Raw genomic sequence first — 21,432 nt, 5'->3', positions numbered from 1 at the left:
GAGCACCATGTCATTTACAGCCTCACACAGGACAGGCCGGGCGCTCCTCCACTCGAGGAGAGCAAATCCAGCGCTGAGTTGACAAAAGGTAAGCCAAGGCAAACAACCGGTAGTTGCAAAATCCACTGGAAGATGTGACAAGGTCAGGGTCAAACGTAGACTCCTTGAAGGACACAAAAATTGCAAAGGAGCAGCTAAGAGGGAAAGAAAGTCCAGACCTGAACGAAAGTCTTGGACTCCTGCTCCGTACTTGGGAACCGAGTGGTCAGTGAATAACCAGGGAAGCAGCCCCAAGAGCCCCAGCGCAGGCTTACCAGATCCTCCAGGAGTAAACCCGAGGCCACCAGGGACATGCTGCTCTTGCCTGTGCAGCGCAGACGCTTGGCGTTCCCTTTTCTACCACGGCAGACGGTGGTGGGAATGAAGGAGAAGACCGGCCTTCCTTGGGGCTCCTGCTCGGGGGCACTCGGGAGGTCCTGGAGGGCACCGGGAGGCCCTTCCTCCGGCTCTGCGGCCGGCTGACGTGAAACGCGCTCCTGAGATGCCGAGGGAGGCTTCGGGCAACCATCCAGCGCCCCATGGGTGCTTCCAGCAGGGGGGGATACAGTGAGGGGGCTTGGCCCGCCTCCACCCCTCAGCTGCGATATTCTTCCTAGGAGAGAGAAAAAAGAAACTTTATCACTGATGAACAAGTTGGTGCTTATGTGTCTCTGATCCATTGGGTGCTCCGCTGTCTAGTACTGCACCTGTGCAGAATTTTCCTGACCTCTCCCCAAAAACAAAAACAGCAAGGAAATGTTGGATTGTGATTCATAATGAGATGCAAAAGATATTGAAAATTAAGTTCGTATTAGATCCAAAGTGTATGCTATTAAACATGGTACCGAATAATATTCGACTGCATAGTGAGGTTGCCAAGGACACGGCAACAGCTGCAAGGATTCTGTTTGCACCACGATGGGAAGAAGGAACTCCGCCAGATCTGGTCAAGCCGGATGGCCATGGCAAAACTGACATATCTGATGCACAACAGATGAACAGAGACTTTCCATCCTAGGACAGACAACGGCTTCATCATCCCTCGCAGTTGAAGCAACCTCTATACCAGCAGGAAGTATCTACTTTTTCTTGACCGAGCAGTTGGAATGTTAATACAAATTGCATGACTTCAGAGCTCTTCAGTCAATGGGAACAGAAGGATTCTGCCAGGCACTCGTCCAGTCACTTACCTGGTTCGTGACCCTCTTGAAGAACTGGCTCTGGGCTTCTGGTGTTTATAGGACTTTCTGGTGCAGCTGGAAATGCAAAAGATGGAGAAAAATTCCAGTGACTTGTCCTCTGATTTTCAGAGCTTGCTTTTAATACCAATGCGACTCCATCCAAAAGCAAGCAAACAGCAACACTTTGGCAAGCTCCCAGTAAAGTTATCTGAGAACAGGAAACAGACGGACTAGACTTCGATGCTGAGTAATGAAGGCCTGCGGAGTTTCCTTTACTAGACCGCAAGAATTTTTAAGAACCCTGAGTTATCGGGCTGATTAGTTCAATCAATACCTGGGCAGGCAGCTCATCCACTTTGCCTTCTTGGCCTCCGGGATGCCAGACATAACAGGCCCCCTTTTCTATTAACTCTCTGGCAACAGCAGACAATTCCTGCGCTACAGAATTTAATATCAATCAAGTATGACATATTGAGTTAGCTCCAGACTACAGTCACTGCTCGTGCCAGGCACTCTTGTCAGCGGGACACAAAGCTCCTTCCTCTCCCTCCCATGTAGCTCATAAATGCCGCCGTCCCCCCCCCGCTGTCCCCCAGGAGAGCCAGGGATCCTCTGGATCCGCATGAAAGGCCAATCAGGTCTGCAGCAGGAAGGTGGGATTGGTAGAAATTACCCCACGTCTTCTGGGTAGAGGAACATTTAGTCTGGATGCAACCCAGAGAAGATACGTACTTTTCATAGGTTTGGTTTCATTAAGTAGGCCTGAAATTGCAGTAGTCTGCTTTTTGCTTCCCGGGAAAATGTACAAAGTACTGCCCATTGTTTGAGAACTCAGAGATAATACAGCTAATGGGATGAATGGGATGTCCTTCTGCCACGATAAATCACAGAACAAAGACCACTGCTTGAACAAAGAACAAGAAGGTCAATGCTCTGAACGGCGAGAAATCAGGGGATTTAGTAGAGGCGTTTTACATGCAACCACATACTCTGTATAAGGGAGGAGAATGCTATGCAGATTTCAGAGCTAGAAGAACTTAATTTCAATTCATTCTGAAATCCAGTTTAGACAGGGTAGGAATATCATGTATAGGGATTTGAGCCTAATGGATCCTAATGCTAAAGGTGCTTTTTAATATTTACATAATTGTGGTGAAATGGATTGTAAAGAGTTAACTGGAGCCTGGTTAGAAGTGGAATTTGTTCTTTTTTCTTAGCTTTCAGTTTGTATGTTAGTTCAAGTTGGGTTCTGCAGCTCCTGTGAATACATAATTGTCACGCCCCCCCCCCATGAAATTACAGAAATAATCATCTCAAGAGCTGTTAAATAATTTTGAAAAAAAAAAAGGGTTTAACTAAACCACAGAGTAATTAATTATTGCTTGAGGAATTCATGATTTTCCCCCTGAACCTGAACTCAGCAAATAAACTTCTGATTTTCTCTTGTAGCTTGAAGGCTGGGACCTGTCAAAATTGAATCTTTGGGGGATTGTTCATTTACCATACTTCTAGGGATTAATACGTGGCGTTAATTCAGCCAATGAGAGTTTTAGCTTGTGTGTGGCTTGGCTAAGGGGATGCCCCTCCCTTGAACCTGGTTTTCCCCAAGACAAAAAATGTCCTTTCGCCTTCTCACAGAAACAGTTGTTGCCCACAGTTTATTACTGACAGCTTTACACATTAAGAGCCACACTAAAAATGTGAACTTCTCACAGTAGCTCAGCGGAAGAATAGGGCCTGCAAGCAACACCTCCCAACCCATAACATCCAGTTTTACAACCCACTGTGGACTCGGAACAGCTTGTTTTAAATGGGGGGGGGGGTGATCAAGAAAATCAGTCTCTTTGCTTTCAGCTCTGCTAGTCGTTTTACAAAATGCATTGTGAACAAACTGGAAATGTCAGGGAAATTATTTTTGGCTAGTAGTATTGACGTGACGTTAGGTCTCTAAACCTGCTCTACGAGTTTGCTGATTTATTACGACCCATTAACCATAATAAGTAGAACCACACTAGACCCCAGTTCCGGAGAGTACTTGCATTTTTAAGAATTTAGAAAACACAACACAAAGAAGGCATCATTCAGCATTCCTGTATGTCATTGCTCAGGTTACGCTTTGAATATTCAGCCCCCTTTTATAAAAGGAATAAGTGTCAAACAGGGTACTTGGAGTAACAGGACAAGATGGAAGAGGAAACAAGGAAACAACAGCGGAGGCCTGAAACTGCATTTCCTGTCACCTGTTTCTGTTTGTTTATGATGCTTCAAAAGAACATGAATACATCTCCTCCCCTTAGAAAGCAATTAGAAATAGGCAGAAAGCTTTGTAAAAAAACCCAAGACGAGGACTATAATTTGTAATCAAAACTGTCAAACAATGCAATCGTGTTGAAACTTTTATGACTAGCCCCCAAATACTTTACTCTGCTCCGGCAGCTCAAAGAAACAAGCGGCTTACAATCGCCTCCCCTTCCTCTCCCTGCGACAGGCACCCTGGGAGGGAGGTGGGGCTGAGAACCCTAAGAGAACTGGGACTGGGCCAAGGTCACCCAGCTGGCTGCATGGGGAGGAGGAGTGGGGAATCAGACCCAGTTCTCCAGACTAGAAGCTGTCGCTCTTAACCACTGCACCAAGCTGGCTCTCATGACTTATCTGTGGCACATCATCAATGGCCCGAAAGGACCAAATTCACAGAAACCTGACTGGTTGCCAGGAGACAACTCCCACTTGCCAGAGGCACCGTGCTTTCCAGCCCAAGATGGATGTGTCTCCAAGGAGGATAAAGGGTGCAACACACAAAGCAAAGCAGACAGTGGGAATCTGCAGGAATCTCTCCTGATGCCCAGGAGCCAGCCTCTCACCACCCCAGACATTGCGTCAGGAGATTCTGTCAGTTTGCACACACACTTGCCACGATTTCCCTTTGGAAAAAAATCAAGGGTCTTGTCGGAGTCTGGCCAGTGTCCTCCCTTCAGCCGTGAAAGAGTTAAACTGTGCTTGTTCCGAAGAAGCAGCGGACACGTTGTTGGGCCGCAAAGCTCAGCTAGTCAGGATGTTACTTTCTTTCATCTTTTATGAAACGTTTCTTTAAGTCCTTTTCGCAAGCTCTTTTTACAGAAGCTAAACACGCATGTTTCGCACAATCATTTGTTCCCACACCAACAAGTCTGCTGCAGAAAAGGCCACGGAGAACGGGAATCGACTGTGACTAGGGACGTTCAGCCAGCTGAATTTGTCTGGCCCGGCGTGTGAATGAATGAGACAGGAAAAACCCGGAGGAGGTCTCTCCTTCTGAGGACCATCCATTCATGCAACTCCAGAAGAGGAGCAACCCCCCCTCCCCCCGGACCAAGGCACTGCCAGGGGGTGTCACTCAAGTGAAGACAACCAGCGAACCCAAGATGCTCTCCCCACGAGACGGGGATGGAGATGCATGTTAAGCCACTGCCATAGCAACAGAGCCCAAGCTGAACGTGTACAAATTCCTCAGCAACACAGGAAGAAATTAAGTCAGTAACTCATCAGTGGCAGGATGTGCAACAGGGTACCGCAGTGCTGAGAAAATGTTTTTAGAATGAAAGAGGGAGGATAAAAACCAGACGGGGGAAACCTGCCAACTACAGGTCATCAGCAAAAGCTCCCCGGAAGGTGAAGAAGCCTAAAAGCTTAACCAGAGGAAGGACTCTGGCGGTTTCCTGTTCTGGGAGCAACACAGGAGTCCTCAATAAATGCTGCGCTGCTCAAGCACAAAGAGGGGCTGCACTGCGGTGGGTCAGTTGCCCTCATCACGTCTGCAGATTCTGCTTCTCATCCATACAAAGTAACAGTCTGAAATTTGGCACAGAAAACCCGGCTTGGTGGGCAGATTTCAGAACTACCCAGTGCAGAACAATTGCTAGAGCACCTAGGAAGCTTCTAATTCCTGACTTCTAGCTCTGAGGATGCCCACCCAAAACATGCCATCATGGCCAGGAAAGGGCAGAGGGGGACCTGCAGGGGAGCATTCCAGCCCCCCCCCCCCCCAGGGCACTCCGTGGGGGACAAAGGAGTCACATTACACAGCCCATCGCCCCACCCACCTCAAAGGAGGAGATGATGTAAGGTCACCTCCATGCTTGGGGGGAGATGGGTGGAGCGTTACGGTAGGGTCTCCGTGCCTGGCTATGCAACACACAGTCCTAAGTATCTCCTGGCTACATGACACACGCCAGACGATCAATAACCAGCAGCTTACAAACATAGTCGAAAAAACAGATGATTGGGAAAAGTAGTTGCAAATTCTTTGCATTCTGCGGGGGGTTGGACTAGAATCAAGGGTAGTCAACCTGTGGTCCTCCAGATGTCCATGGACTACAATTCCCAATTGGACTACAAACGTGGTGCGTTTGCTGGCAGGGGCTCATGGGAATTGTAGTCCATGGACATCTGGAGGACCACAGGTTGACTACCCCTGGACTAGATGACCCTGGATATTGCTAAGATTCTCTAATTCTAACTCTTGGCACAGAATTCTTTGTTAGCAGATGGAGAGGGACCACAGCCAGGCCTCTCGGGGGGAAATTTATGTGCAGCCCTACTTACCCCTTCCTGAACTTGTCTGTCCTCCAGGGAGAGCACTTTCCTCCCCGGGCAGCTGTGTCCCTTCTGTGGCAGCCTCCTGGCTCCCCTCCCTCAGGGCTGCCTGAAGAATGGCCATCTCCTGCTGCAGCTCCCTCAAGTTGTTCTGCAGGGCATCTTTTTGCTGCCAACAGAGGAGAGAAGGAGGGCCTCTGCAGCTCAGTCTTCCAAATTAGAGTCCACCGTTCTCCACGCCGGCTTAAAGGCCTCCAGCAACGAAGCCTCGATCGTCCCCCCACTAAGGCACCTGGCTCCACTGCTCCAACAGATTTCCAGAAGGTCTCTTTCTTTCCCCCAGGCCTTACTCCAGTCTCTGGACCCGGCTCCCCCATGCTGCAGTCTGCCTGCATCAGCCCACCGTGGCCGCCTGAAAGACGGAGGATCCCATACCTGGGTGGTGAAGATCTCGCTCTGCGAAGAGAAGCCTGAGGAATCCCCCAGGTGGGTAACTTCACTGTCATAAGCCAAAGCTTCACCTTGAGAAGAGAAAAAAAAATCGTTTTCCGCTACAGGGCTGACACACTGGGAATCTTGTGTTTATGGAGACACCCGAGCTGTCCCTACACACCGTCCCCTGGGGACAGCAGCAGGGCTACAAGGGCAAGAGGAAGGGCTGGGACAGGCAGGCAGATTGCAGGGGCCCAGCAACCCTGCAGAAACACAAACTGGCTGAGACGAGACACAGGAGAAAGGCGCCGACAGATGAATCTGGGTACATTCCTGAAACTAGCAATATGTTTTTTTTTTTAAGGATGAGGACATTGTTCTATGGCAGAAAAACAACAACACTGGCCTAGCCCAAGGGAGCTGATGGACATCTACGGACAGCAAAAACCCCTCAAGGCAGGACTGAGCAGGATTTCCCAGGCTGGAGGAAACACTCTCTGGTGTTCTTTCTTCAGGCAGAAGATTAAGCCGACCATGTTTACTTCATTTGCGTTCCTTATCAGCAGCCCCAGACTTTTGAGGAGTTTGATTGTGTTTAGGGGGGGGGGATAACACCTCAATAAACTAGAGGCAGCATTAGAAAGACTGTTTTAGCAGGGACCTAGAAAACATGGCAACATGGATCTTTGTGTCTTTACTTCCAAGCATCAGTACGTCTAAGTCTTGTTAAAGTCATCAGAGCAAGTGAGCCTCAGTGTGTCTTTTGGCAAGCAAGTCTGCAATTCAGTACTTTCGCAGTGTGTGTTGCTGTGTCTGCAAGTGTAAAAACAAGTTGCCTGAATCTATCCATATTCCCACCATGGAGACACAGAACCCTCGCCGGGGAACCAGGGATAACAGACAACTTCTACACTACTGCCATTAAAACTGGGCCAGCTCACATTTTATGGAACACACCTGCAGCGGCCTCTGCAAAACAGGTATAATGTGGAAGGGGAATGAACATCCCTGAACCTTAATGGGCATGCAGGGGACCACCAATAGTTCTTTTAAAGGGGTGAAAAATCAGGTCACCTTTTCAAATGCAAAACGAAAGCTTTAAGGGACAAGATTCTTGCTCAAGCAGGACATTAAGAGAAAGGCAAACACAACACCCACACCCTGATGTTTTTGTGCCAAAGCAGGGGTAGTCAAACTGCGGCCCTCCAGATGTCCATGGACTGCAATTCCCAGGAGCCCCCTGCCAGCGAATGCAGTTTGACTACCCCTGTGCCAAAGCATACAGTTGACAGCCATCAGCAATGTGTCATGGCATGGAAGCATCCAACTTTTGTTCCTAAATCCAAACTGAGGGCAAGTGCAGCGCCGTTTGGGGACTTGACTACTGCAGGGGACCACTGGAATCCTTCCCTCCACTGCAGGGCTTTCCTGCCTCCTGTGCCCCTGAGGCCCTCCCTCACAAACTGCTCCAGAGCAGTAAACCCTCAGGAACAGCACCGGGGTCAAAGCTGAGGTCTGCAGCGGGAACGGGGAAAAGGCCACTGAACTCAAAGCTTCAAGGAACGTGATGACAGAAACAAGAGAAAGAGGGTTCGGGGTTTTTTTTTTTAACCCAGAGCATCATACCTAAATTAGGTTCTGCGTTTCTACCGTCTCGGTGCCCGTCTTGCGGCCGTCCCGCATCTCTGGCGATTTGGCCTGTCCTCGGGGGAGTGGGAGCTGGCGTCAAGAGTCTCGTGTGGCAAGGCTTGCCGGGGGAGTCCTCGGACGGAGAGGAAAACAAGGTCACAGAGCCCTCGGACCCCCGGCTGGGAGAGCCCTCCTCCTCCGGCCAGGGTTTGGGGCCGCCTCGGCTGCTGCTCCTCTGGGCCGGAGCCTGTGCTGATGCCGCCCACTCTTTCGCTGGCTGCGACGGGGTGCTTGCCGACCGGCCAAAGACCAGCGCTTGGAAGCAGGGCAGCTCTTCGTCTTCGCTGGAGCCTTCTTCTTGGGAGAAAGAGAGCTTCTGCACCCGCCTCCGGGGGGCCTGCGGGGGGCTCCCAGGCCTCGACCCGCAACTGCTGTTGCCCTCCCAGGCGCTCTCGAGGGGGCTGCCCTGGGCCGTCCCGGCAAACGTAGCCAAGGCGTCCTGCGGGCCCAACTCCCAAGGATGAAGCGCGCTGTCAGTGCCGGGGCCCAGCAAGCCCTCCGGCGTGTCTGAGAGCAGCACGAAGCCAGGAGTCTCTTCCTCGGGGGACTGTCCAGAAACCCCCGGGGGTTCCCCAGCGCCACTCAGCTGCTTTTGTCCCACGGCTCCGCTCTTGTTTTCCACGCTGCCACGCCTGGGCTGAGAAGCAAGAGAAGGGGGCTGGGTCAGATCCAAGCAGGAGTTGCAGGGCAAAGCTTTCTGTCGGTCACTTCCCGGTGTCCTTTCTACAACCTGGGCTGTCTTGGCGCTCAGCTCCTCAGCGGGGTGTAAACTGGTGCCCTGACAGTCCCCCCTTCTCCAGAGACTGGAGCTTCCACAGCTGCAGCAGTCTACAGTTGACGCTTCCCCCCCTTTTAAGGGCTCTTTCTTGTTGCTTGCTGGCTCTGGGCTCTGCAACAGATCCCCACTCTGGGCCTCTCGGCCTCTCACTGGCGTGCACAAACTATTTGGGAAGACAGCTGGTGAAGCAACCTGGAGAGGCTGAGACGGACTGCTGGAGGCGGCTTCTCGTCTCACCTTGCTGGGTACGCCTGGAGTGGATTTCTGCACAGGACTGGCCTCGCTGCCTTCGACTGGGCCAACGTTCAGCTCTGCTTGGGTTCCTGCAGCAGGTTTCTCGGATGGCGCTGGATGCAGCAGGAACGACTGGCGCTTGCAGCGGTGGAATACCTTCCACATGAAACCTGCATCCAGTTCGCTCTCGTCCGTTCCTGCATTCAGCTCCCCGTTCCCCGGGGGGGCTTCATCAGGCACTCTGGGGCTCGTGCCGCTTCCCTTGGCCCCCTGCAGGCAAAGCCCCCTCCCCTCTGGGGCATTCTGCTCGGACTGAGGCACAGCTGCACACGCCTTGGCCTCAAGGTGGCTTTGTTCTGCCTCTGCAAGAGGCTGCTGCAGCGCTGAGCCACTGTCCTGGGAGGTGCAAAGAGGGACAAGGTGGCAAGGACTGCTCTTCAGAGTGGCCTCCCCACCGGGAGGGTTGGCATCGCCTGCCAGGCCTGTCTTTCTGCCCAGCAAGGCTGCTGCTGAGGGAGATGCATGTCCTGCCTGGGTCTCCCCCCCATCCGACTGCTTCCTCCTTTTCTGGGCTGGCTCCCCCTCCCACTGCTCTTTTCCTGCCCACGACAGAAGCCTCTTGCTGCGCCTGATGTGCAGCCGGCCGGAGCTGCCTTCCCGGGACCTCTCGCTGCTTGGGCTGCTGCCTGCCTGGGCCTTCTCGGGCGGCCCAGAGCTCCCTTGCTCGGCTAACTGCAGCGGACAGACTGGCTGGCCTGGTTGCTGGCGCCCCTTGCTCAAAGAGTTCAAGTCTTGCAAGTTGCACGGGGCGGGAGAGGCATCCCCCTCGAAGCCAGGCGGCCCTTCCTTGGCGAGAAGCTCTGCTGGCCTCTGCACAGCACCGGCAGCTCCATCCCCCAGGGCAAAACCACGGCCATCTTTGTCCAAAAGGGCATCCACGTTTCCCCCGGTCCCCTCGCTGTCCTGTCTTGTGGCCTCCTCAGGGGTCATCTCCAGGGGGGCCTCTGAGTGGGCGGGGATTCTTCTTAGCGGGTGGTCGCAGGACTCGCTGTTCACAGAGCTTTCCTCCGTTGAGATGCAGATGCGACTGGACTTGCGTGTCCTCACGTATGTTCTGCCAAATATTTTCTCTACCATTCTGGAAGCAGCTGGTTTGGTCACAGGCCTGCTGACCCCACACCCTGCTGCAGCGTCCCACTGGTCCCCCGTCAGCCCGGTCTCTTGGAAGAGATGACAATCCCCATCTGGCAGGTATGGACTTAGGATCAGGTCCCTCTCCTCGGCATCAAGATCCTGCAAAGGGGCAGGAGAGAGGGCCTTGCTTTTCAAAAACCACTCGCTGACCTTCTGGATGCTCTGGTTCAGCTTCTTCCCAGATACCTGGTTCAGAGGACTTCCCGGGGAGCTCAGAGGCTGTTGCAGCTCTGGCTCGTCTTCACAGACGTGGCCGTAACCATGTGCACTTCCAGCAGGCTGCGCCGTGCCAATCATTTCTGCCTTATGACCCGCTTGCTGATTTGTGGCAGGATCTGTGGCTTCTACCGCCAGTCGGGATCTCTCCGGGCTGGGTAAAGAACAAGAGCTGTCCTCCTGAGCGGGACTGGAGATGGGCTGCCTTCCACGTCCCCCACTGCGGAGATCTGGGGAAGACAAGTCCCGCCTCTTCTCCACAGCGACACTCTCTTTAACAGCATCCCCGTTTCCTCGGCTGGCTCGACTGCCTGCTGGGCCATCCCGTCCGGCCTCTGAAAGGAGAGAGTTCCGCGGTGAGACAGCCAGAGGGACAGGTCCTGGCCCAGCCTCACCTGCCCCAGTCTAGCAACCAGTTCTCTCCCAGCAATTCCGTCCGGAACGGCCACCTCCCAACGCTGCTCCCATCTGCCCTGAAGAGAAGCCAGAGCTCTGTCTGAAGGAGGAGACACTGGGTCAGGGGAGGGAGCTGAGCAAGCAGCTATTCTCCAAGGGTAGCTCTGCTGTCAATTGTCCCTGTAGTGTTCACCTGCTGGGCCGTGGGAGACACAGAGGCAACACCTCAGAATCAGAAGGGGCAGCTGGGAGTCCTGGTCCTGACAGCAGGCAGCCCTGTACAACCATCAGATGATGCTGATGGTTACACAGAGAGACGCCTTTATACACCCTCCAGGAGATGGCAACTCTCCAGAAAAGGGGTGAGGAAGGCGGAATAGAGCTTGCAGAGTCAAAGCAGGCCTGTTCCATCATAGCCACCAACAGGTGTGCTAAACAAAACCAGGATTTCTTCATTGACATAGATTCAAACAGTGTTCTAGGTGTTCTACGTCCTTCAGAATTCCAACCTCAAATTGCTGAATCACAGAAAAACAAACTGAGGTTCTCTCTCTGTCTTACAGGCAGGGGGACAAACGGAGCCAGGTTAATGCTGGGTTTGGTGGGCTCTTGTTTTAAGAGTCCCGCCCAGGTGTCAAAGCAGCACTCCTACCTGGGCCCCCCAGCAGCACCACGTCTTCGCCATCTGGCTCCTGAGGCTCCACTTGACGGGGACTTCGCCTTTGCTTTTCAACATGCCTTTTGCCATCCCGAGAACCGTTTCTCTGACCCACCCTGCAGAGAAGGAGAACAGGGCTAAACACCTGGGTGAGCAAGAAGGTCGCTTTCTACCAGTCTCAAGGTATTAGGGCTTTACGGGTGTCAGAATTAGCCATCTGAACCCCATATGCTCAGTGAACAGCCTTTGTGAACAGGACCAAAAAGAAGCCCTCTCAAAAGATCTTCAGACAAGGATCACAGAGAGAGAAGGTGAGATGGAAGACGCTTGCAGTCAGCGTGGTGTAGTGGTTAGGAGCAGCGGACTCTAATCTGGAGAACCGGGTTTGACTCCCCACTCCTCCTCCACCTGCAGCCAGCTGAGTGACATGGGCCAGTCACAGTTCTCTGAGAGCTGCTCTCTTAGCCTCACAGAATATCTGTTGTGGGGAGAGGAAAGGAAAAGTGCTCGGAAGATGTGTTGGGTCCCGTTGCAGAGCGAAAAGTGGAGCATAAACACAGCTCTTCTTCAACATGGAGCGGGACTTGTGCTTTATCTTGTCTCCTATTAATGCAACATGAGTGACTGAGGGTTTTATCAGTAGCTCCTTTGGGTGGCATGAAACACGGAGACATAAATACATCTGTCATCTGAACATTTACAGGTGACGTTAAGGTGGCAGTAAATCACTGCAGTTTCTAAAAGGAGAGGTGGAGTGTATCCTTGTGCCCTGACAATAGCAGCTGGGTCTGAATCCATCCGTTCCCATCATGCCGTCTTCAGGGTCCCTCAGTTCAACGAACACAAGGCTGGCGTGCTTTTCTCACAAACAAGGAAGACAGAGCTCCAAAGCAGCCCAACAGAAAACTCCCCTGAACAACTGCTGTGAGCCCAGCTTCTGAGAAACAGACACACTAAACATCCAGGGCTATCAAAGGAAACATATTTTTTGGTTCTTTTTTTTTCTTGCCAGCTGTTTTATATTGGTTGTAAATCTGAAAACCGCCCCCAGCACTTTCACAGAAAGGCAACAGGGATGGATGGCTTTGCTTACCAGCCGACTGTGCACACCTTCTCAAAGGGATCTTCAGAGGAGTCCGACCCTGCAGCAAACAACATTTACGGTGAGAACCCTTCAGAAAAGGAGATTCAGGCATTTCAAACAAGCTGTCTTCACAATGGCATAGAAGATGGGGAAACTGTAGAGGGGGCACAGAAGCACCATGGGGACACGGGGGGGGGGAATGGACACTGTTTCCCAATAGCATGTTTCCGGTAGAAGAGTTGGGTTTTATCCCCTGCTTTTCACTGCTCAAAGACGTCTGCGGGTGGCTTAAAATCGCCTTCCCTTCCTCTCCCCACAACAGACACCCTGTGAGGCAGCTGTACTCAAGTACATTTCAATCAAAACAGACAAAATTGTCAGGAGGTTTGCTGGGAAGAGAGAAGGCGGTCTTTCGTGGATAATCAAAGTCTAGGGACTCTGCAATTTTGGTGTCACTTGGTTCAAAAGCAGCCAAGCCAGCTCCTCAGAAAATGTCCTCTGGTAGAGAATAAGAAGCCAGAAAGATTTCAGAATTCCAAAACAAGTAAAAGGGGCCCAAGTACTCTGAAATACTAATGTAGAATTCAAGACTCAAATCCAAAAAACACTGTTTCCCCCCAAAATGTACATCCAAATGAGCCTTTCTCCAGATGAAGGAATCCTATGACTACGGTGCTTTTCGGAGTTGTGCAATGTGTCCACGAAGATACACACCTGTTTCAAAATACACAGTCCTGTTGGAGCTCTGTTTCTTTATCAAGGAGCGCCTTGTGACAGGTCTGTTGGGAAGTGACAAACGGGAACTTTTGCTCTGGAAGCACAAAAAAGGGTGTGTGTTAATACTGTATCCAAAAACAGCCCTCTTTCGACAATCTTACATGCATAGAGCTAGTCCTTCAAGAAGTAATCTTTCTAGCTGAATGTGCCTCATGCTCAGAGGCTTTCTGATTTCCTTATGCTCTACAACTATTGCCCTTTGCTCCCCTATACTCAAGCAGGCCCACCGTTGCTACAGGAGCCAGCCCTCTTCAGAAAGAAAACTTCACTTCCAGCTATGTCAGCAGCCACAGGGCGAGACAGGAAGAGAGCGTGGGGACTGGAAGACAAAGTGTTGATTCCCCGCACTCGCTTGGAGGTGATAAGCAACGCCAAGGCCCTTCTCTGTTTTAACGGCCAATGGCTCCATTCTGCAGCATCCCTTTTAAACGCTTATTCATCTAAGCCTGCCTGCTGCACATGAGCAAGGGGAAAAGAATATTGCTCAGAGCGGTAATTTCAACGACAATTAAAATGCATCACTGCTTTGATAGTCAAAGCAATAAAAGCAGCTTTTGTTCAGATAATTCTTAAAAGGGAAAAAATGTTTTTCTAGAAGGGAAAGATGATGCATCCGCACTTGAGAGAGAGAGAGAGAGAGAGAGAGAGAGAGAGCTGTTACCATGTCTCTGTTGCTCTTTTCCACTTTCTTCACTGCATTCTGTCTGCTCCGGTAGCCTTTGCTTTCAACGACAACCTGCTTTTCCTGCAGAGCTGCTGCTTTCCTAGGAAGACACTGATCCCCTGAAATTTAAACCACAGGACAACGGAGCATAAAACATCATCCCTCCCACCAGCAGGATGGGGATGCAACCTCAAGATTTCATACACTCCAGCAGGAAGCATTTCTAAGAGCTTGAAGCCAAGCAGGCCTTAGCTGAGAAGCTCAACTCTGGACAAACAGAAGGACTGTTAGGCTTTAATGGCCACACACCCAGGAAGGCTGAGAAGTCCAACACAATCAGGGGGGAACAGAAGCAGAGTTGGTTTTCACCCCCCACTTTTCTCTGCCTTAAGGAATCTCAAAGCGGCTTACTATCACCCTTCCCTTCCCCACAAGGACCTTGCGAGGCAGGAGGCCCTGAGAGAAACGTGGCTGGCCAAAGGCCACCCAGCTGGAGGAGGAGTAGAGAATCAAACCTGGCTCTCCAGATTAGAACCTGCTGCTCCCAATCAGCACACCATGCTTGCAGTGACAAACGTCACACATTGTTTCTGGAAGACATCTGCTGAGCCTCAAGCAGAAGAGGCTTTGGAGCAGCGTTAACACCCAGGCCCTTCTCTACACCCTTGTCCTTGGACCAACACTTGGAAGCAGCACTGCTGGTGGCAAGATGCAAGAAGGCAGACTGCTAGGGCCTAAACCTCAAAGTCAACGCTTTGGACTGCGCTGGGAAGGGAGGGAATAAAGGGCAGCTCCGGATCAGGAGAATGAGACGAAGAACAGAAATGGAACTCGGTCAGAACTGCCTTCCCCCTCCCGAAGCAAGCCTTGGGCTGTGGGCAGAGGCTGGCAGAGCTCACAGTGAGGCACGATGCTTACAGTTGAAGCCCGTATCGCGTTCCAAAGCACTGACGGTTTCCAGCACTGCTTTGATGACGAGCTTGAATCGGATATCTTCCTGCAGAGTGCTGAAACAAATAAATGAACATAACAAACCAGCCGGCAATGCATCTGCTGACTGGAGGATAAAACGGATAATTTCCTTAGACGTTCCCAAAGAGGCAGAGCTAGGGGGATGGAATCGAAGCAGCAATGACGAGTGGGGTCTCAAGGAGCGGTTCTTAATCTGAAGCATTTTACTGGTCTAATTAAAGAATCTAATTCTTCCTCCGTTGGTCCTGATGCCACTTTTAATAGTATTATCTGTTCAATTATTTATTTGCCCAGCCTTCATATCACTGGTTTCCCTCTGTGTTGAATCGTGCTGCACCTAAACTGCCTCGAGCATATCATTAAAGAGAAAGAAGAAGAAGAGTTGGTTCTTATATGCCGCTTTTCCCTACCCGAAGGAGGCTCAAAGCGGCTTGCAGTCGCCTTCCCTTTCCTCTCCCAGGATATAAATACTGCAAACAACCAAAGAGCACATTTACCTTTTGGAGATGTTGCCACTGCAGAGCGGACATTTAGCTACACCCCTCTTTTGCCCAAGGAGCTTCAATATGCAGAAACTAAGGAAGAAGAGGAGAAACAATAAGATTTGCTCTGAAATTTCCAGAAAGGCAGTAAGCTTGTCCGAGATAGTCTTTGTGCAAGACCCTCAGCTACACCCAGGGGTTTATATATGGGGGGGGGAGGGGGGCCTTTACCGCTCACTGCTGTCCGTGTATACAAGGCTTTCTCAACCAGGGCTTCGTGATGGCCCTAGAAGGGATTCCTCAATGGGTGGGAGTTAATACATTTTTAATATGTTTTAAAAATGCGTTAAACACTTATTGGGGGATATGACCAGATATAGTCATGTTGATCCACCCTCTCCTTCCTCGTGTAGCCCGCTACGAGCCGGCTTGCCAAAAGTGGCAGGTAACAAATTAATAAATAAAATAAATAAAAATGGCTGATAATGGGCCTAGAGGGGGTGGGAAGGGGAGGGCCACGGGTGGGTGTGTACACAGCTATCACATTCTGCACAATCACACCACTTCTGGAGTTTCTCAAAGCCTGAAGGAAGCTTCAGGGGTTTCTTAATGATAAGAAAGTAGAGGGAGGCCGGTGTATACAATACCCCAAGAGACAGAGGAGGCCTACCTGCAGAAGACATGGGCACAATGGGTCGAGACTGGTTCTTTCATCACCTCCAGGCTAGAAGATTAATAAAAGCAATTCAAAATCACTCAGAGCTGTAAGAGACCACAAAGGGCCATTCAGTTCAGCCCCCCCCCCTTCCCCATCTTCTCAGGGACTTAAAAAACACACACTCCTGACAGGTGCTCATCCAATCTCCTAAAAACTTTCAACAAAGGGGACCCCCCCCCCCGGAGAAAGCAGATTCCATCTACAAACAGCCCTCACTGGCAGAAAATACCTCCTAATATTTAAAGCAGAATCTCCTTTCCCATAATTTGAACCCATTTCTTCTAGTCCTTTTACCTAAAACTTCAGTAAATAAGTTGGCCCCTCTTCTACATGTCAACTTTATACATAACTAAAAACAGCTATTATATCACCCCCTGGCCTCTCCTCCAAGCTACACATACCTGCGTTTCTCAACCTCTCTACGTAAGGCCTGGATTCCAGCCCCTCAACCATCCTAGACGCCCTTCTCTGAACACAATCCAAATTGTCAATATCCTTCTTGAAGTGTGGCACCCAGAACACGACACAATATTCCAAATGAGGCCTAACCAACTCAGAATAGAGTGGTATTGTAGCTTCCCTTGCCCTAGATCAGGGGTAGTCAAACTGCGGCCCTCCAGATGTCCTTGGACTACAATTCCCATGAGCCCCTGTCCAGGGACATCTGGAGGGCCACAGTTTGACTACCGCTGCCCTAGATTCTATGCTCCTAGCAATGCAGCCTCATATCGCCATAGTCTTCTTAGCTGCTGTACTGCACTGTTTCGAATGCAGCCTTCTACACAGGTCAAGGGCAGTGCAGTTTAAGTGCAGTGAAGTGCATTTGGGGGAGAGTCATCAACTAGAGGTCTACCCGATGAGAGCCTTTTCAAGGCAGATCTTGGAAACACGGCCAGCCGCTCATAACAAGCCCTGCTTTTAAGAGCAAAGATCAATCTCTGTCAAAAGCAGCAGATTCCAGGAAAAATGGAAAAAAGATCTCTGCTCTGCTCTTCTAGCGCTGCGGTTTGGGCCTAGCTGCATCCAGGGATGAAAACAAACGTGTGATTCCAAACTCCCCATCGAGCACGCCTTTTTTGCCTTATCAAGAGTGTAGTCTCTGTTTTGGCTTCACTCTTCTTTGATGCACGCCTGGAATTTCGGCTCAAGCCCTTGTTCCTGAGCCCCTGTTCCTATTGCTGAGAGTTCATCAGTGCCTCAAGGCCTGGCTGGAAAGGTGGCAGTGCATTGGCATTGCACAAGTGGCAGTTCACTGGACCCAAGCCACTGTGATCAGTAACCAAACGCCTTCTTGGTAAACATTTGTAGTGGTGCAGCCATGTTAGTCTACTATGTCAGGACAAAAGTCCAGTGACACCCTAAAGACTAATGTTTATTGGAGTGTGAGCTTTTCTAAGGCAGGTTCTTGTATCCGAAGAACTCTGTCTCAGAAAACACATCCTGGAAGAGTCTTTAAAGACCCACTTCTCTCCTCTACCATTTAGACAGAGGTGTACAGGACATGGCTCAACTCCCACTTTGCAGTCAAACCACAGTTCTGATGTAAGGCGTATGGTATGAACAGGCTCCTAGGCTTCTCTTGCGCATGCCCTTCTTTCCTCTGGCCATCACTACATCCTCTGGCAGCAAATTCCACAGTTGAATCCCTCTCTTTGTAAAGTAGTATTTCCTTTTGTCTGGCTTGAACCTGCTGCCCATCAGCTTCATTTGGATACCCTGGAGATCTAGTATTTTAGGAGGGAGAAAAATCTCTTTGTCAAGTCCCTCCATCCCATGCCTAATTTCCTAAACCTCTATCATGTCCCCTCTTAGTCATCTCTTCTAAAACGAAAACTCCCAGCCTCTTCAGCCTTCCGTCAAGGAAAGGTCTCCAGCCCCTCCTCATCTTGGTGATCCTCCTCTGCACTTTGTCCAGCTTTAATTGGCTGTTTAGGAAGAAAGAATAGGGCTCATCTTTCTCTAGATACTGTCAATGAAATGTCAGAGAAGACCTGACCTCCTGTCCTTCTATTCCCAAATCTTGATTGTTTCAGAAATGCTTCTATAACCTGATCTCCTATCAATTTTGCATTTTTTAAAAATTATTTTTATTTATTAGCATGTCTATTTTTAATATGTTCTTAACGCTCATCCTAGTATTACAACTGATAGTCTGATCTGGCCTTATCTTTGTGTTCTGGGAACGGCATGCATATAAAGGCGGCCCGGCTGCAGCAAGAGGCATAACAGCATGACCAACTTTTAGTCTCATCCTGCCTGATGCCTTAGGCTTTACTGCCCCCAGGTGTTGGCTTCCACGAGAGCAAACATCCAGCAGCAATGCAGGGGTGGTGGCCTCCAAGAACCAGGCAACATTTAACACAGCTAAAGAGAGCAAAACCAGGACCCTCCGTTACAGCATCACAAAGGAAATCATTAAGTGTATGTCCAGGTTCCCCAACTCGGTACCTGTGGCGGGTGCCATGGTGCCAGCCAGTTACTCCCCTTGACTCTTCAAAGACTCTGAGTTGAAAGAGAAATGCCCCATCCCCATCCTTGCAGGAAAACAACAAATGAGACCATTCACACGCAAGAGAAGCTTGCAGCTCCTTCCCAATGTCTCCCCCAGCCTGAAACAGTTGGGAATAGCAGGAAGGGTATGCCATCACAGGAACTTTAACCTGCACATTTACAAAGCCTGAAGCAAAGAAGCTGGTTTCTTATACCCTGTTTTCACTACCCAGAGGAGTCCAAAGTAGCTTACAAACACCCTTCTCCTCCTCTCCCCACAAGGGTGTCTGCCCTGCGAGATAGGTGGGGCTGAGAGAGTGATAGGAGAACAACTCTAAAAGAACTGTATCAAGGGCACCCAGCTGGCTGCAGAGAATCAAACCCGGTTCCCCAGATTAGAGTCCGCTGCTCTTTAACCACGCTGGTTAGCTGTTTTGACTTAGAGAGGAAGGATCTCAGTGTGCAGAAAGTGGCGCCAGAGTTTGGATCTGTTCAGCGCTTGGGAACTACATGCTGAAGCCACACAAACCAAATGAGTGCCACACCACTGGCACTTAATATTGTTTTATAAATTAATGGTTGTTTTTATTGCATTGTTGTAAGCGCCTCAAGCCAGCCATGCCGGGATTGGTGGTGAATAAATCACATACATAAATCATCACATCATGAATCAATCACATAATAAATAAATAAAATTTCAAAAAGACTAGCAGAGCAGCTTTCAAATTAATTGGAGGGGGGAGTCAATAAGAGCTGGGCAGCCTCTGAGTCAGGCCACTTCAGTTCAAATGGACAACAGGGTAGGATGATGGGTGACTGGACAATTCTGTTTTGGCAACAAAACCTGGACAGGATACCATTTCAGTATTTCTTCCTCACACATTACTAGTGGAAGTAGTCCTTAGAAATGTGCTTATCATTGCCTGCACCCAAATGCATATCTGCCAGGTAAAGGTAAAGGTATCCCCTGTGCCAGCACCGAGTCGTGTCAGACCCTTGGGGTGACGCCCTCTAGTGTTTTCATGGCAGACTCAATACGGGGTGGTTTGCCAGTGCCTTCCCCAGTCATTACCATTTACCCCCCAGCAAGCTGGGTACTCATTTTACCGACCTCGGAAGGATGGAAGGCTGAGTCAACCTTGAGCCGGCTGCTGGGATTGAACTCCCAACCTCATGGGCAGACACCTTCAGACAGCAAGTCACTGCCTTACCACTCTGCGCCACAAGAGGCTCTTGCATATCTGCCAACACCTCCTTAAACACCCAAGCATTCACTTCCAAGGCCTACCAAGCTCAAGATGGCATTCTAGTTTGTGCAGACTGTAAGAATCTAAAGTCACGGTTCTTCCATTTCATACCATATTGGGCATTCCAAGTTCTTCTGCATGGCCAGCAGTATTTCATGAACCTCAGTAACATCTGGACCAAAGGAATCCATGACTTCTTCCATACCTTCCTTCCAAATTAAAAAAACAACAAAACCTTTATGTCAGTCTGACTTCCTTGACCCCAAGCATACTCCCAGCCATCGGTTTCTACTTCACAGGCCCACTCTTAGGCATGTTTATCGGGAAAGGAGTCTTGCTCACCTTAATGGAACTTATTCGCCAAAACACTGGAACTAGCTGACCTTCAGAAAACGTGCATTTACATAGAACTATGGGAGATGCAACCACTTAGAATCATAGAGTTGAAAGGGACCTACTGGATCATCTTGTCCAACCCCCTGCATTATGCTGGATACTCACAACCACTGTCATCTGCCACCCCTTGAACCTTCACAGGATCAGCCTCTCCATCAGATGGCTCTCCAGCCTCTGTTTAAATATTTCCAAAGATGGAGAACCTCCCGAGGAAGCCTGTTCCACTGAGAGACTGCTCTGACTGTCAGGAACTTCTTCCGGATGCTTAGATGGAATTTCTTTTGCTTTAATTTCATCCCACTGGTTCTGGTCCGTCCCTACGGGGCAACTCTGCTCCATCCTCCATATGGAACCCTTTTAAATACTTGAAGATGGTTATCTTTAGCGATTCCCCAAACTTGGGAGCATTTGAGTTCGGGACTGATGGCTTCCTTTCGGTGGGAATCGAGGTGCCAGGAAAGGGGGCTGACCTAGATCATCCAAGAGCTTCAACTCCATGGCCAGCCACGGCTGCAAAATGGCCATAACAGGAGTGGGCAACTGTGGCTCTCCAGATGTTCATAGATTACAATTCCCATGGGTTGTTCATGGGATGTCCGTGAACATCTGGAGGGCCACAGCTGCCCACCCATGCCATACAGGAAACTCTCCAGATGTGCATGGACTACAATTCCCATGAGCCCCTGGAGAGCCAGCTTGGCCACGCCTATTAATTAATCAATCAATTAACTCATTAGCTCAACTTATGCGCCCCCCCCCTCGACCAGCTGTCCCTGCATAGGGTCTCCCGGCCCCGCCTGGAGGCTGGCACCCCTAACCGCACTGGAGCTTCGGGGTGGGGCTGGACGGGGAAACTGCCCGGGGGAGGGGGGGCTTCGAGCCGCGCCCCCCGTCCCCAAACTCACCTCCGTCCGCGCGTCGCTCCTCGGTCCCCAAACCTCGTTTCGCGCCTTCCTCCCCGGTCTCCTAGGCGACCTGCCGCCAGCCAGTCACCGCACTGCTTCCGCATCACGTGGGACCTCGAGCAGCCGGCTCCGATTGGGCCAGGGGCGGTGGTGACGAAACGCAAAGGGCGGGGAGAGGGACTGCCTAGCAAGAGCGGCGAGAGGAGCAGGGCCTTCTGGGAGCCGTAGTCCCGCTCACGAGCCGGAAGTGGCCCCTGCGGGCGGATATCGCCTCTGCCCATCCTCCTCTGTTTTTGTTGTGTCCCCCA

The 21,432-nt window shown here is 50.6% G+C and overlaps 1 protein-coding gene across 6 annotated transcripts in view; it reads right to left on the bottom strand.

Moving 5' to 3' along the window:
* BRCA1 (BRCA1 DNA repair associated) overlaps window positions 1-21,262 on the bottom strand; it is a 30,163-nt gene extending 8,901 nt beyond the window's left edge. For 4 of the 6 annotated variants that reach the window (XR_013226945.1, XM_077313101.1, XM_077313098.1 and 1 more), the window contains exons 1-14: window positions 21,125-21,262; window positions 19,935-20,032; window positions 16,039-16,092; window positions 15,384-15,461; window positions 14,833-14,921; window positions 13,912-14,033; window positions 13,188-13,284; window positions 12,483-12,531; window positions 11,384-11,505; window positions 7,851-10,670; window positions 6,228-6,313; window positions 5,802-5,961; window positions 1,230-1,295; window positions 315-652 (exon numbers count right to left, since the gene is read on the bottom strand). Coding sequence is in view for 5 of the 6 variants with exons in the window: in XM_077313101.1 (XP_077169216.1) it covers window positions 315-652; window positions 1,230-1,295; window positions 5,802-5,961; window positions 6,228-6,313; window positions 7,851-10,670; window positions 11,384-11,505; window positions 12,483-12,531; window positions 13,188-13,284; window positions 13,912-14,033; window positions 14,833-14,921; window positions 15,384-15,461; window positions 16,039-16,092; window positions 19,935-20,026 (4,173 nt within the window). In the remaining variant the exon portion in view is untranslated. Of the gene's footprint in view, window positions 1-314; window positions 653-1,229; window positions 1,296-5,801; window positions 5,962-6,227; window positions 6,314-7,850; window positions 10,671-11,383; window positions 11,506-12,482; window positions 12,532-13,187; window positions 13,285-13,911; window positions 14,034-14,832; window positions 14,922-15,383; window positions 15,462-16,038; window positions 16,093-19,934; window positions 20,033-20,165; window positions 20,191-21,124 lie in introns of those variants that run through there. The other 2 variants (XM_077313099.1, XM_077313100.1) reach the window with 2 other exon arrangements.
* Window positions 21,263-21,432: the final 170 nt, after the last annotated feature.

Source organism: Paroedura picta, chromosome 16 (genome assembly GCF_049243985.1).
Source record: "Paroedura picta isolate Pp20150507F chromosome 16, Ppicta_v3.0, whole genome shotgun sequence".
Lineage (NCBI taxonomy): Eukaryota > Metazoa > Chordata > Lepidosauria > Squamata > Gekkonidae > Paroedura > Paroedura picta.
Note: the sequence above shows the minus strand (reverse complement) of the source record. Positions and strands in the feature narration are given on the sequence as shown.